Genomic DNA, 14,415 nt, shown 5'->3' with positions numbered 1-14,415 from the left:
TAAGGAGATATTCAAGAGTAGAGAGCAGAGTTCAGGAGTCTAAGGAGATATTCAGGAGTAGAGAGCAGAGTTCAGGAGTCTAAGGAGATATTCAGGAGTAGAGAGCAGAGTTCAGGAATCACTGGAGATATTCAGGAGTAGAGAGCAGAGTTCAGGAGTCACAGGAGATATTCAGGAGTAGAGAGAAGAGTTCAGGAATCACTGGAGATATTCAGGAGTAGAGAGCAGAGTTCAGGAGTCTAAGGAGATATTCAAGAGTAGAGAGCAGAGTTCAGGAGTCTAAGGAGATATTCAGGAGTAGGGAACAAAGTTCAGGAGTCAGAAAATTTGAACAAACACCCACAGGAAGATTTATATTGTTTATCTATTGTAGTGTGCTTCTTTTTTTCTTATTTCAAATTCATTGCTATTTGTTGATAGAAACATAATCAAGTTGAATTGATGTCTTCTGTTGATTTATGAGGGGGTGTGACAGACTGAATAAATGAGGGTGTGTGATGGGAATTGATGAGACTTAGTCTGAATACATCCATTGCATAATTGTTTACTATAAAAGAATGAACTGAACATTACTAATAAAAAATAATTTATGTAGTAATACCCTCTGTGCAATTGCTATTTGTGCCCTCGGTCTTGTGTAGTGAATTTTGGATTACAAGCACTCACCGTGACATAGGCCCCATTCACAAGCACTCACCATGACATAGGCCCCAAGTCACAAGCAATCACTGTGACATAGGCTCCAAGGCACATGCACTCACCGTGACATAGGCCCCATTTACAGGCACTCACCGTGACATAGGCCCCAAGGCACAAGCACTCACCGTGACATAGGCCCCATTCACAAGCACTCACCGTGACATAGGCCCCAAGGCACAAGCACTCACTGTGACATAGGCCCCAAGGCACAAGCACTCACCGTGACATAGGCCCCAAGGCACAAGCACTCACCGTGACATAGGCCCCACTCACAAGCACTCACCGTGACATAGGCCCCATTCACAAGCACTCACCGCGACATAGGCCCCATTCACAAGCACTGACCATGACATAGGCGCCAAGGCACAAGCACTCACCGTGAAATAGGCCCCATTCACAAGCACTCACCATGAAATAGGCCCCAAGTCACAAGCAATCACTATGACATAGGCTCCAAGGCACATGAACTCACCGTGACATAGGCCCCATTTACAGGCACTCACCGTGACACAGGCTCCAAGGCACAAACACTCACCGTGACATAGGCCCCATTCACAAGCACTCACTGTGACATAGGCCCCAAGGCACAAGCACTCACTGTGACATAGGCACAAGCACTTACCGTGACATAGGCCCCAAGGCACAAGCACTCACCGTGAGATAGGCCCCAAGTCACAAGCACTCACCGTGTCATAGGCCCCATTCACAAGCACTCACCGCGACATAGGCCCCATTCACAAGCACTGACCATGACATAGGCCCCAAGGCACAAGCACTCACCGTGACATAGGCCCCGAGTAACAAGCACTCACCATGACATAAGCCCCATTCAGAAGCACTTACCGCGACATAGGCCCCAAGGCACAAGCACTCACCGTGACATAAGCCCCAAGGCACAAGCAGTCACCGTGACATAGGCCCCAAGGCACAAGCACTCACTGTGACATAGGCCCCAAGGCACAAGCACACACCATGACATAGCCCCAAGGCACAAGCACTCACCGTGACATAGGCCCCAAGGCACAAGCACTCACTGTGACATAGGCCCCAAGTCACAAGCACTCACCGTGACATAGGCCCCAAGGCACAAGCACTCACTGTGACATAGGCACCAAGTCACAAGCACTCACCGTGACATAGGCCCCATTCACAAGCACTCACCGTGACATAGGCCCCATTCACAAACACTCACCGTGACATAGGCCCCAAGGCACAAGCACTCACTGTGACATAGGCCCCAAGGCACAAGCACTCACTGTGACATAGGCCCCAAGGCACAAGCACACACCGTGACATAGGCCCCAAGGCACAAGCACTCACCTTGACATAGGCCCCAAGGCACAAGCACTCACCGTGACATAGGCCCCATGGCACAAGCACTCACCGTGACATAGGCCCCATTCACAAGCACTCACCGTGACTTAGGCCACAAGGCACAAGCACTCACCGTGACATAGGCCCCAAGGCACAAGCACGCACCGTGATGTAGGCCCCATTCACAAGCACTCACCCTGACATAGGCCGAAAAGGCAAAAGCACTCACCGTGACGTAGGCCCCAAGGCACAAGCACTCACCGTGACATAGGCCCCAAGGCAAAAGCGCTCACCGTGTCATAGGCCCCATTAACAAGCACTCATCGTGACATAGGCCCCATTCACAAGCACTCACCATGACATAGGCCGAAAAGGCACAAGCACGCACCGTGACATAGGCCCCAAGGCACAAGCACTCACCGTGACATAGGCCCCAAGGCACAAACACTCACCGTGGCATATGCCCCAAGTCACAATCACTCACCGTGACATAGGCCCCATTCACAAGCACTCACCGTGAGATAGGCCCCAAGGCACAACGCCTCACCATGACATAGGCCCCAAGGCACAAGCACTCACCGTGACATAGGCCCGACGCACAAGCACTCACTGTGACATAGGCCCCATTCACAAGCACTCACTGTGACATAGGCCCCATTCCCAAGCACTCACCGAGATATAGGCCCAAAGGCACAAGCAGTCACCGTGACATAGGCCCCATTCACAAGCACTCACCGAGACATAGGCCCCAAGGCACAAGCACTGAGGCAGAGGTATTTCCCTTGCTAAGGCACAGTTACACAGGCACTTCAGCACAGGGACAATGGCACAGGCACTCACCATGAAGTAGGCATTTGAGGTGGGACAGGCACACACCGTGGCACAGGCGCTCACCGCAGCACAGGCACTTGCAGCAGCACAGGGGCTCACCTCAGCACAGGTGCTGATCATGGCACAGTCCCTCAGTGGGGTATAAGCACTCACTATGACACAGGTGCTCAGCACAGGCACTCACCGTGGCACAGGCATTCACCGTGGCACATGCGCCCACCTAAGCACAGATGCTCATCATGGCACAGGCACTCAGTGGGGTGTAGGCACTCACTATGGCACAGGTACCCACCGTGGCACAAACACTCACTGTGGCACAGGCACTCACTGTGGCATAAGAGCTCACCGTGGCACAGGCACCTACCGTGGTGTAGGCACACCCCGTGGCACAGGCACTCACCATGGCACATTCACTCACCATGGCACAGGCGCTCCCAGTGGCACAGGTGCTCCCCATGGCACAGGCTCTCTCTGTGGTACAGGCACTCACCGTGGCATTGGCGCTCACCATGGCATAAGCACTCACTGTGTCATAAACGCTCACCGTGGCACAGGCTCTCACTTTGGCATAAACGCTCACATTGGCACAGGCGCTCACCATGGCACAGCCACTCACTGTAGTACAGGCACTCACTGTGGCAAAGGCTCTCACCGTGGCACAAGCGCTCACATTGGCACAGGCACTCACCATGGCACAGGCACTCACCGTGGCACAGGCGCTCACCATGGCACAGGTGCTCACCATGGCACAGGCGCTCACCGTGGCACAGACACTCTCTGTGGCACAGGCACTCATTGTGGTGCAGGCACTCACCATGGCACAGGCGCCCACCATAGCACAGGCACTCACCGTGGTGCAGGCGCTCACCATGGCACAGGTGCTCACCGTGGCACAGGTGCTCACCAGGGCACAGGCACTAACCATGGCACAGGCACCCACTGTGGCACAGGCACTCACTGTGGTACAGGCACTCACCATGACACAGGCACTCACCATGGCATATGCGCTCACATTGGTACAGGCTCTCACTGTGGTACAGGCACTCACCGTGGCATTGGCGCTCACCATGGCATAAGCACTCACTGTGTCATAAACGCTCACCGTGGCACAGGCTCTCACTTTGGCATAAACGCTCACATTGGCACAGGCGCTCACCATGGCACAGCCACTCACTGTAGTACAGGCACTCACTGTGGCAAAGGCTCTCACTGTGGCACAAGCGCTCACATTGGCACATGCACTCACCATGGCACAGGCACTCACTGTGGCACAGGCGCTCACCATGGCACAGGCGCTCACCGTGGCACAGACACTCTCTGTGGCACAGGCACTCATTGTGGTGCAGGCACTCACCATGGCACAGGCACCCACCATAGCACAGGCACTCACCGTGGTGCAGGCGCTCACCATGGCACAGGTGCTCACCGTGGCACAGGTGCTCACCAGGGCACAGGCACTAACCATGGCACAGGCACCCACTATGGCACAGGCACCCACAATGGCACAGGTGCCCACCGTGGCCTAAGTGCCCACTGTGGCACAGGCACTCACCATGGCACAGGCGCTCACCGTGGCACAAGCGCTCACCATGGCGCAGGCACCCACCATGGCACAGGCACCCACTGTGGTGCAGGCACTCACCGTGGCACAGGCAGGCACTCATCGTTGGCACAGGCACCCACCATGGCACAAGCGCTCACCATGGCACAGGCACTCACCGTGGCACAGGCACCCCCCGTGGCACAAGCGCTCATCATGGCACAGGCACCCACTGTGGCACAGGCACTCACTGTGGTACAGGCACTCACCATGGCACAGGCACTCACCATGGCATATGCGCTCACATTGGTACAGGCACTCACGTGGCACAGGCACCCACCATCGCACAAGTGCTCAGCATGGCACAGGCACTCGCCATGGCACAGGCACCCACATTGGCACAAGCGCTCACCGTGGCACAGGCACCCACATTGGCACAAGCGCTTACCATGGCACAGGCACCCACTGTGGCACAGGCACTCACTGTGGTACAGGCACTCACCGTGGGACAGGCACCCACTGTGACACAGGCACTCACTGTGGTACAGGCACCCACTGTGACACAGGCACCCACTGTGACACAGGCACTCACTGTGGTACAGGCACCCACCATGGCACAAGCGCTGACCATGGCACAGGCACTCACCGTGGCGCGGTCAGTTATGTTCTCCCAGGAGCCCGATTCATTGTTCATGATCCGGTCTGACACAGACAGGCCCTGGGGAGAGAAAGAGCATTGTAAGTACTGAGTGTGTCCTCAACGCGCCCCTCCCACAGACCCTCCCAGTGGGTGCACTAAAACCGTTCCTGTCAGCACTAGGAGCAGAGGGAACCCCAGCCTTAGCACTGAAACAGGAGCCCCCCACCTCCAAGCACTAACAACCGGGAGCGCCCCGCCCTCCCTCAACACTTAAAGGTAGGAGGAACCCCTCCAATGTCACATAAAAAAATAGGAACAACCCCATCTCCCTGTGTTAAAACACAAGCCCCACCCCACCCCACCCTGAACTAAGGAGCAATGTCACCCCCACTGCCTGAAACAAAGAACAATCTCATCTTAGTGCTAAAAAACAGGAGCACCCCAACCTACAAAACGAGAAACCAGGTGCACGCCACCCGCCCAAAGTGGCAAATGCATTTGTTCTGGCCTTGGTTGCCAGACTTCTGGCTTTGTCAATGTTTGTTTTGTCATTTTTTGTAAAACGTTATTGTTTGGGGAGCTGCCAAGCCCAAACCCATATTTAAAAAAAACGCAAAAGGCTAAAAGCAAAACATCTTTTTGGATCTTGAAAAGTACTTATTGCCATAGTAGTTCCTGGCACCTAAGGGAACTACCTTGTGTGTGGGTGTGCCCCTTGTGAAAGGGAAGAATGCCGTCACTCACAGTGAAGTCAGCCAATGGCTGAAGTGGGCTCACCCTGTATCCTAATCTGTTGGCTGCAACGGATGGTAGAAAAATGGGAATTATCATACAGCAGTCCCATGTAATCAAAAGGTCTGGGCAAATGCCAGATTTACAGGCACCCTCATCTACAGGCCACCCGGACCCCGACCACAATTCTGCAACGCCATCGCCGACTTCACCAGCACGCACGCACTGACCTCCACCAACTACATCATCCTTGGTGACCTGAACTTCCATCTGGAGAACAACAACGACAGCAACTCCTCCACCCTGATAGAAAACTTCGACAACCTCGGACTGAAACAGCTCGTCACGACGCCGACCCACAGCGCCGGACACACTCTCGACACCATCTTCTCCTTAAGCCCCCATGTCTCCTTCAGGCACGTCTCCGAACCCACCTGGACCGACCACCGCTGCATCCACTTCACCTTCTGGAAACCCGTCGCACATCACCGCACCCTACAGATCCCCCGTCGCTGCTGGGGCAAAATCACCGAAGTACAACTACAGACAAACCTTGCACTCAACCCACGAACAACCCCTCCAACCCCGACGATGGTGCGCGCACCCTCAGACGATGGATGGACGACTGCGCCAACACCTTAGCCCCGCTGAAAAAACAAACCCTCAAAGACACCAGCAAGAGAGCCAACTCGTTCACCTCGGAACTCCTAGCGTCAAAGCGCGCCTGCCGGAAGTTGGAGAACATATGGGACAGCGAGAAGTCGCCGGGCAGCCACGCGGCCCACAAAGATGCCATCCGCAACCACCACCACCTCATCAGGACCGCCAAGAGGACCTCCTTCAAAGACCGCCTCGACAACAATGCACACAACAGCATGGAGCTCTTCAACGTCGTGAAGGAACTCTCCAACCCCAGCTCCAACGCCAATGACATCCCGCCGTCGCAAGCCCTGTGCGACTCCCTCGCCACCTTCTTCCACCGCAAGATCGCCGACATCCACGACAGCTTCAACCGCCGGATGACCCTAACAGGCCCCAACACGCCGCACCCACCACACCCCACCGACAACGACCCCCTGACTACCTGGGCCAACGTGAGCATCGAAGACACAATCAAGACCATGGGCACAATCTACTCTGGCTCACCGTCTGACCCTTTTCCTCACCACATCTTCAACAAAGCCGGCAGCTCCATCGCACCCCACCTGCGCAACATCATCAACCTCTCCTTCGAGACCGTGACCTTCCCTGAGAGCTGGAAACATGCCGAGATCAACGCCCTACTGAAGAAACCCAAGGCGGACCCGAGCGAACTCAAAAACTTCTGGCCCATCTCCCTGCTTCCGTTCCCAGCTAAGGTTATCGAAAAGATAGTCAACATCCAGCTCACCCGCTACCTCGAAGACAACAGCATCCTGGACCCCTCCCAGTCAGGATTCTGCAGCAACCACAGCACCGAGACCGCCCTCATCGCCACCACAGACGACATCAGGATCCTACTGGACAACGGCGAGACGGCGGCCCTCATCCTTCTGGACCTCACTGCCGCCTTCAACACCGTCTGCCACTGCACACTACGCACACGACTCCACGACGCAGGGATCCGAGACAAGGCCCTGGACTGGACCTCCTCCTTCCTCTCTGGCAGAACCCAGAGAGTGATTGGATAAGTACATGGTGCTGGCTGGGTGATTGGGGAGGATCCGGCAGAACTCAGAGAGTCCGCCTCCCCCCGTTCCGATCTGAAGCCTCCGAGATCATCTGCGGCGTCCCGCAGGGATCCTCCCTCAGCCCGACTCTGTTCAACGCACGCATCGCATCGCCCGACATCATGACCTCAACATAATCTCCTACGCCGACGACACGCAACTGATCCTCTCCCTCACCAAGGACCCCCTCACCGCCAAATCCAACCTCCACCAGGGAATGAAGGCCGTCGCCGACTGGATGGAGTATAGCCGCCTTAAGCTGAACACAGACAAGACGGAGATCTTCATCCTCGGGCCCAACCCCTCAGCATGGGTCGGCTCCTGGTGGCCCGCATCGCTGGGGACACCCCCGCACCTACCAACCACGCACGCAACCTGGAAGCAGACGCTTGCTTAGAAGTAAAAGGTAAAAGTGTATACCAAAGTGAATGGTTACCCGGCGGGCTGGAAGCGGACCCTTGCCTGGAGTAAAAGGTAAAAGTGCAACCCGGAAGTGAATGGTCACCCAACGGGATGGAAGCAGACGCTTGCCTGGAAGTAAAAGGTAGAAGTGTACACTAGAAGTGAATGGTCACCCGGCTGTCTGGAAGCAGACGCTTGCCTGGAAGTAAAAGGTAAAAGTATACAGCGGAAGTGAATGGTCACCCGGTGGTCTAGAAGCAGATGCTTGCAGTAAAAGGTAAAAGTGTATACCGGAGTGAATGGTCAACCTGTGGGCTGGAAGCAGACACTTGCCTGGCGTAAAAGGTAAAAGTTTACACTGGAAGTGAATGGTCACCCGACGGGCTGGAAGCAGACGCTTGACTGGAAGTAAAAGGTAAAAGTGTAGACCGAAGTGAAAGGTTGCCCGGCGGGCTGGAAGCAGATGCTTGCTTGGAAGTAAAAGGTAAAAGTGTAGACCGAAGTGAATGGTCACCCAGCGGGCTGGCAGTAGATGCTTGCCTGGAAGTAAAAGGTAAGAGCGTATACCGAAGTGAATGGTCAACTGGCGGGCTGGAAGCAGACGCTTGCCTGGAGTAAAAGTAAAAGTGTAGACCGAAGTGAATGGTCACCCGGCGGGCTGGAAACAGACGCTTGCCTGGAGTAAAAGGTAAAAGTGTACACCGGAAGTGAATGGTCACCCGGCGGGCTGGAAGCAGACGCTTGCTTGGAAGTAAAAGGTAAAAGTGTATACCGAAGTGACTGGTCACCCGGCGGGCTGGAAGCAGGCGCTTGCCTGGAGTAAAAGGTAAAAGTGCAACCCGGAAGTGAATGGTCACACGACGGCTGGAAGCAGATGCATGTCTGAAAGTAAAAGGTAAAAGTGTAGACCAGAAGTGAATGCTCAACCGGCGGGCTGGAAGCAGACGCTTCCCTGGAGTAAAAGGTAAAAGTGTACACCGGAAGTGAATGGTCACCCAGCGGACTGGAAGCAGACACTTGCCTGGAAGTAAAAGGTAGAAGTGTAAACCAGAAGTGAATGGTCACCCGGAGGGCTGGAAGCAGACGCTTGCAGTAAAAGGTAAAAGTGGATACCAGAGTGAATGGTCACCCTGTGGGCTGGAAGCAGACACTTGCCTGGAGTAAAAGGTAAAGGTTTACACCGGAAGTGAATGGTCATCCGTAGGGCTGGAGGCAGATGCGTGCCTGAAAGTAAAAGGTAAAAGTGTAGACCGGAAGTGAATAGTCACCCGGCGGGCTGGAAGCAGACGCTTGCCTGGAAGTAAAAGGTAAAAGAGTACACCAGAAGTGAATAGTCACCCGGTGGGCTGGAAGCAGACGCTTGCCTGGAAGTAAAAGGTAAAAGTGTATACCGGAGTGAATGGTCACCTGGCGGGCTGGAAGCAGACGCTTGCCTGGAAGTAAAACGTAAAAGTGTACACCGGAAGTGAATAGTCACCCAGTGGGCTGGAAGCAGACGCTTGCCTGGAAGTAAAAGGTAGAAGTGTACACCAGAAGTAAATGGTCACCCGGCGGGCTATAAGCAGACGCTTGCCTGGAAGTAAAAGGTAAAAGTATACACCGGAAGTGAATGGCCATCCAGCGGGCTTGAAGCAGAGGCTTGCAGTAAAAGGTAAAAGTGTATACAGGAGTGAATGGTCACCCTGTGGGCTGGAAGCGGACACTTTCCTGGAGTAAAAGGTAAAAATGTACACCGGAATTGAATGGTCACCCAACGGGCTGGAAGCAGACTCTTGCCTGGAAGTAAAAGGTAAAAGTGTACACCAGAAGTGAATAGTCACCCAGAGGGCTGGAAGCAGACGCTTGCTTGGATTAAAAGGTAAAAGTGTACACCGGAAGTGAATGGTCACCCGGCACGCTGGAAGCAGACGCTTGCTTGGAAGTAAAAGGTAAAAGTGTATAGCGAAGTGAATGGTCACCCGGCGGGCTGGAAGCAGATGCTTGCCTGGAAGTAAAAGGTAAAAGTGTACACCAGAAGTGAATAGTCACCCAGCAGGCTGGAAGCAGACGCCTGCCTGGAGTAAAAGGTAAAAGTGTACACCAGAAGTGAATGGTGACCTGGCGGGCTGGAAGCAGACGATTGCTTGGAAGTAAAGGTAAAAGTGTATAGCGAAGTAAATGGTCACCCGGCGGGCTAGAAGCAGACACTTGCCTGAAAGTAAAAGGTAAAAGTGCACACCAAAGTGAATGGTCACCCGACGGGCTGGAAGCAGATGCTTGCTTGGAAGTAAAAGGTAAAAGTGTACACCGGAAGTGAATAGTCACCCGAAGGGCTGGAAGCAGACGCTTGCCTGGAAGTAAAAGGTAAAAGTGTATACCGGAGTGAATGGTCACCCGAAGGGCTGGAAGAAGATGCTTGCTTAGAAGTAAAAGGTAAAAGTGTAGACCGGAAGTGAATAGTCACCCGAAGGGCTGGAAGCAGACGCATGCCTGGAAGTAAAAGGTAAAAGTGTAGACCGGAAGTGAATAGTCACCCGGCGGGCTGGAAGCAGACGCTTGCCTGGAAGTAAAAGGTAAAAGTGTACACCAGAAGTGAATGGTCACCCAGAGGGCTGGAAGCAAACGCTTGCCTGGAAGGAACAGTAGAAGGTTTCAAAGCAGGGGTGGCTCCTCCGCTAAAACGGAGGAGCGTCGGCCCACTGAGCAGGTCAAAAAAAAAAAAATCATTGTTATCATCATTTTATTTTCCCGTCCTTGCTCACCTGGGCGGGGCTGCTCTTCTCAGAGCAGGGCAGGGGAGGAGTCGTTTGCCCACTCCAAGTGCGAATGAGGCTTTGGCCGGCCATCTCAGGCCAGCTAAACGCCATGCGCACTTTGCATGTTCCCATGCTCCCATTTCCTGACGGGGCTCAGACCAATAACAGTGCTGCATTGTAGTGTTGTGATTGGCTATGGGGAGCCTGGGAGCTGGGTGCTTCCTGCCCTGGAGTCCTGGAGGTGGGCAAATGGGACCAAGAGGCCATGGTTGCTAGACTTCTGGCTTTGTCAATGTTTGTTTTGTCATTTTTTGTAAAACGTTATTGTTTGGGGAGCTGCCAAGCCCAAACCCATATTTAAAAAAAACGCAAAAGGCTAAAAGCAAAACATCTTTTTAGATCTTGAAAAGTACTTATTGCCATAGTAGTTCCTGGCACCTAAAGGAACTACCTTGTGTGTGGGTGTGCCCCTTGTGAAAGGGAAGAATGCCGTCACTCACAGTGAAGTCAGCCAATGGCTGAAGTGGGCTCACCCTGTATCCTAAGCTGTTGGCTGCAACGGGTGGTAGAAAAATGGGAATTATCATACAGCAGTCCCATGGAATCAAAAGGTCTGGGCAAATGCCAGATTTACAGGCACCCTCATCTACAGGCCACCCGGACCCTGACCACAATTCTGCAACGCCATCGCCGACTTCACCAGCACGCACGCACTGATCTCCACCGACTACATCCTCCTCGGAGACCTAAACTTCCATCTGGAGAACAACAACGACAGCAACTCCTCCACCCTGATAGACAACCTCGACAACCTCGGACTGAAACAGCTCGTCACGACGCCGACCCACAGCGCCGGACACACTCTCGACGCCATCTTCTCCTCAAGCCCCCATGTCTCCTTCAGGCACGTCTCCGAACCCACCTGGACCGACCACCACTGCATCCACTTCACCTTCTGGAAACCCGTCGCACATCACCGCACCCTACAGATCCCCCGTCGCTGCTGGGGCAAAATCACCGAAGTACAACTACAGACAAACCTTGCACTCAACCCACCGAACAACCCCTCCAACCCCGACGATGGTGCGCGCACCCTCAGACGATGGATGGACGACTGCGCCAACACCTTAGCCCCGCTGAAAAAACAAACCCTCAAAGACACCAGCAAGAGAGCCAACTGGTTCACCTCGGAACTCCTAGCGTCAAAGCGGGCCTGCCGGAAGTTGGAGAACATATGGCACAGCGAGAAGTCGCCGGGCAGCCACGCGGCCCACAAAGATGCCATCCGCAACCACCACCACCTCATCAGGACCGCCAAGAGGACCTCCTTCAAAGACCGCCTCGACAACAATGCACACAACAGCAAGGAGCTCTTCAACGTCGTGAAGGAACTCTCCAACCCCAGCTCCAACGCCAATGACATCCCGCCGTCGCAAGCCCTGTGTGACTCCCTCGCCACCTTCTTCCACCGCAAGATCGCCGACATCCACGACAGCTTCAACCGCCGGATGACCCTAACAGGCCCCAACACGCCGCACCCACCACACCCACCACACCCCACCGACAACGACCCCCTGACAACCTGGGCCAACGTGAGCATCGAAGACACAATCAAGACCATGGGCACAATCCACTCTGGCTCACCGTCTGACCCTTTTCCTCACCACATCTTCAACAAAGCCGGCAGCTCCATCGCACCCCACCTGCGCAACATCATCAACCTCTCCTTCGAGACCGTGACCTTCCCTGAGAGCTGGAAACACGCCGAGATCAACGCCCTACTGAAGAAACCCAAGGCGGACCCGAGCGAACTCAAAAACTTCTGGCCCATCTCCCTGCTTCCGTTCCCAGCTAAGGTTATCGAAAAGATAGTCAACATCCAGCTCACCCGCTACCTCGAAGACAACAGCATCCTGGACCCCTCCCAGTCAGGATTCTGCAGCAACCACAGCACCGAGACCGCCCTCATCGCCACCACAGACGACATCAGGATCCTACTGGACAACGGCCCTCATCCTTCTGGACCTCTCTGCCGCCTTCAACACCGTCTGCCACTGCACACTACGCACACGACTCCACGACGCAGGGATCCGAGACAAGGCCCTGGACTGGACCTCCTCCTTCCTCTCTGGCAGAACCCAGAGAGTGATTGGATAAGTACATGGTGCTGGCTGGGTGATTGGGGAGGATCCGGCAGAACTCAGAGAGTCCGCCTCCCCCCGTTCCGATCTGAAGCCTCCGAGATCATCTGCGGCGTCCCGCAGGGATCCTCCCTCAGCCCGACGCTGTTCAACGCACGCATCGCATCGCCCAACATCATGACCTCAACATAATCTCCTACGCCGACGACACGCAACTGATCCTCTCCCTCACCAAGGACCCCCTCACCGCCAAATCCAACCTCCACCAGGGAATGAAGGCCGTCGCCGACTGGATGGAGTATAGCCGCCTTAAGCTGAACACAGACAAGACGGAGATCTTCATCCTCGGGCCCAACCCCTCAGCATGGGACGGCTCCTGGTGGCCCGCATCGCTGGGGACACCCCCGCACCTACCAACCACGCACGCAACCTGGAAGCAGACGCTTGCTTAGAAGTAAAAGTGTATACCAAAGTGAATGGTTACCCGGCGGGCTGGAAGCGGACCCTTGCCTGGAGTAAAAGGTAAATGTGCAACCCGGAAGTGAATGGTCACCCAACGGGATGGAAGCAGACGCTTGCCTGGAAGTAAAAGGTAGAAGTGTACACTAGAAGTGAATGGTCACCAGGCTGTCTGGAAGCAGACGCTTGCCTGGAAGTAAAAGGTAAGAGCGTATACCGAAGTGAATGGTCAACTGGCGGGCTGGAAGCAGACGCTTGCCTGGAATAAAAGGTAAAAGTGTAGACCGAAGTGAATGGTCACCCGGCGGGCTGGAAACAGAGGCTTGCCTGGAGTAAAAGGTAAAAGTGTACACCGGAAGTGAATGGTCACCCGGCGGGCTGGAAGCAGACGCTTGCTTGGAAGTAAAAGGTAAAAGTGTATACCGAAGTGACTGGTCACCCGGCGGGCTGGAAGCAGGCGCTTGCCTGGAGTAAAAGGTAAAAGTGCAACCCGGAAGTGAATGGTCACCCGACGGCTGGAAGCAGATGCAAGTCTGAAAGTAAAAGGTAAAAGTGTAGACCAGAAGTGAATGGTCAACCGGCGGGCTGGAAGCAGACACTTCCCTGGAGTAAAAGGTAAAAGTGTACACCGGAAGTGAATGGTCACCCAGCGGACTGGAAGCAGACACTTGCCTGGAAGTAAAAGGTAGAAGTGTAAACCAGAAGTGAATGGTCACCCGGCGGGCTGGAAGCAGATGCTTGCCTGGAAGTAAAAGGTAAAAGTATACACCGCAAGTGAATGGTCACCCTGTGGGCTGGAAGCAGACACTTGCCTGGAGTAAAAGGTAAAGGTTTACACCTGAAGTGAATGGTCATCCGTAGGGCTGGAAGCAGATGCGTGCCTGAAAGTAAAAGGTAAAAGTGTAGACCGGAAGTGAATAGTCACCCGGCAGGCTGGAAGCAGACGCTTGCCTGGAAGTAAAAGGTAAAAGTGTACACCAGAAGTGAATAGTCACCCGGTGGGCTGGAAGCAGACGCTTGCCTGGAAGTAAAAGGTAAAAGTGTATACCGGAGTGAATGGTCACCTGGCGGGCTGGAAGCAGATGCTTGCCTGGAAGTAAAACGTAAAAGTGTACACCGGAAGTGAATAGTCACCCAGTGGGCTGGAAGCAGACGCTTGCCTGGAAGTAAAAGGTAGAAGTGTACACCAGAAGTAAATGGTCACCCGGCGGGC

The 14,415-nt window shown here is 54.3% G+C and overlaps 1 protein-coding gene across 6 annotated transcripts in view; it reads right to left on the bottom strand.

Annotated features, from left to right (window-relative positions):
- CBARP (CACN subunit beta associated regulatory protein) overlaps window positions 1-14,415 on the bottom strand; it is a 109,384-nt gene that overhangs the window by 56,396 nt on the left and 38,573 nt on the right. For all 6 annotated transcript variants that reach the window (XM_085637802.1, XM_085637798.1, XM_085637803.1 and 3 more), the window contains exon 2: window positions 5,031-5,102. In XM_085637802.1, the coding sequence (XP_085493928.1) occupies window positions 5,031-5,078 (48 nt within the window). In that variant the 5' untranslated portion in view covers window positions 5,079-5,102. The remainder of the gene's footprint in view (window positions 1-5,030; window positions 5,103-14,415) is intronic.

The sequence above is a fragment of the Triturus cristatus genome, chromosome 12 (genome assembly GCF_964204655.1).
Source record: "Triturus cristatus chromosome 12, aTriCri1.1, whole genome shotgun sequence".
Lineage (NCBI taxonomy): Eukaryota > Metazoa > Chordata > Amphibia > Caudata > Salamandridae > Triturus > Triturus cristatus.
The sequence above is the reverse complement of the archived record's forward strand: the minus strand, read 5'-3'. Positions and strand labels throughout refer to the sequence as shown.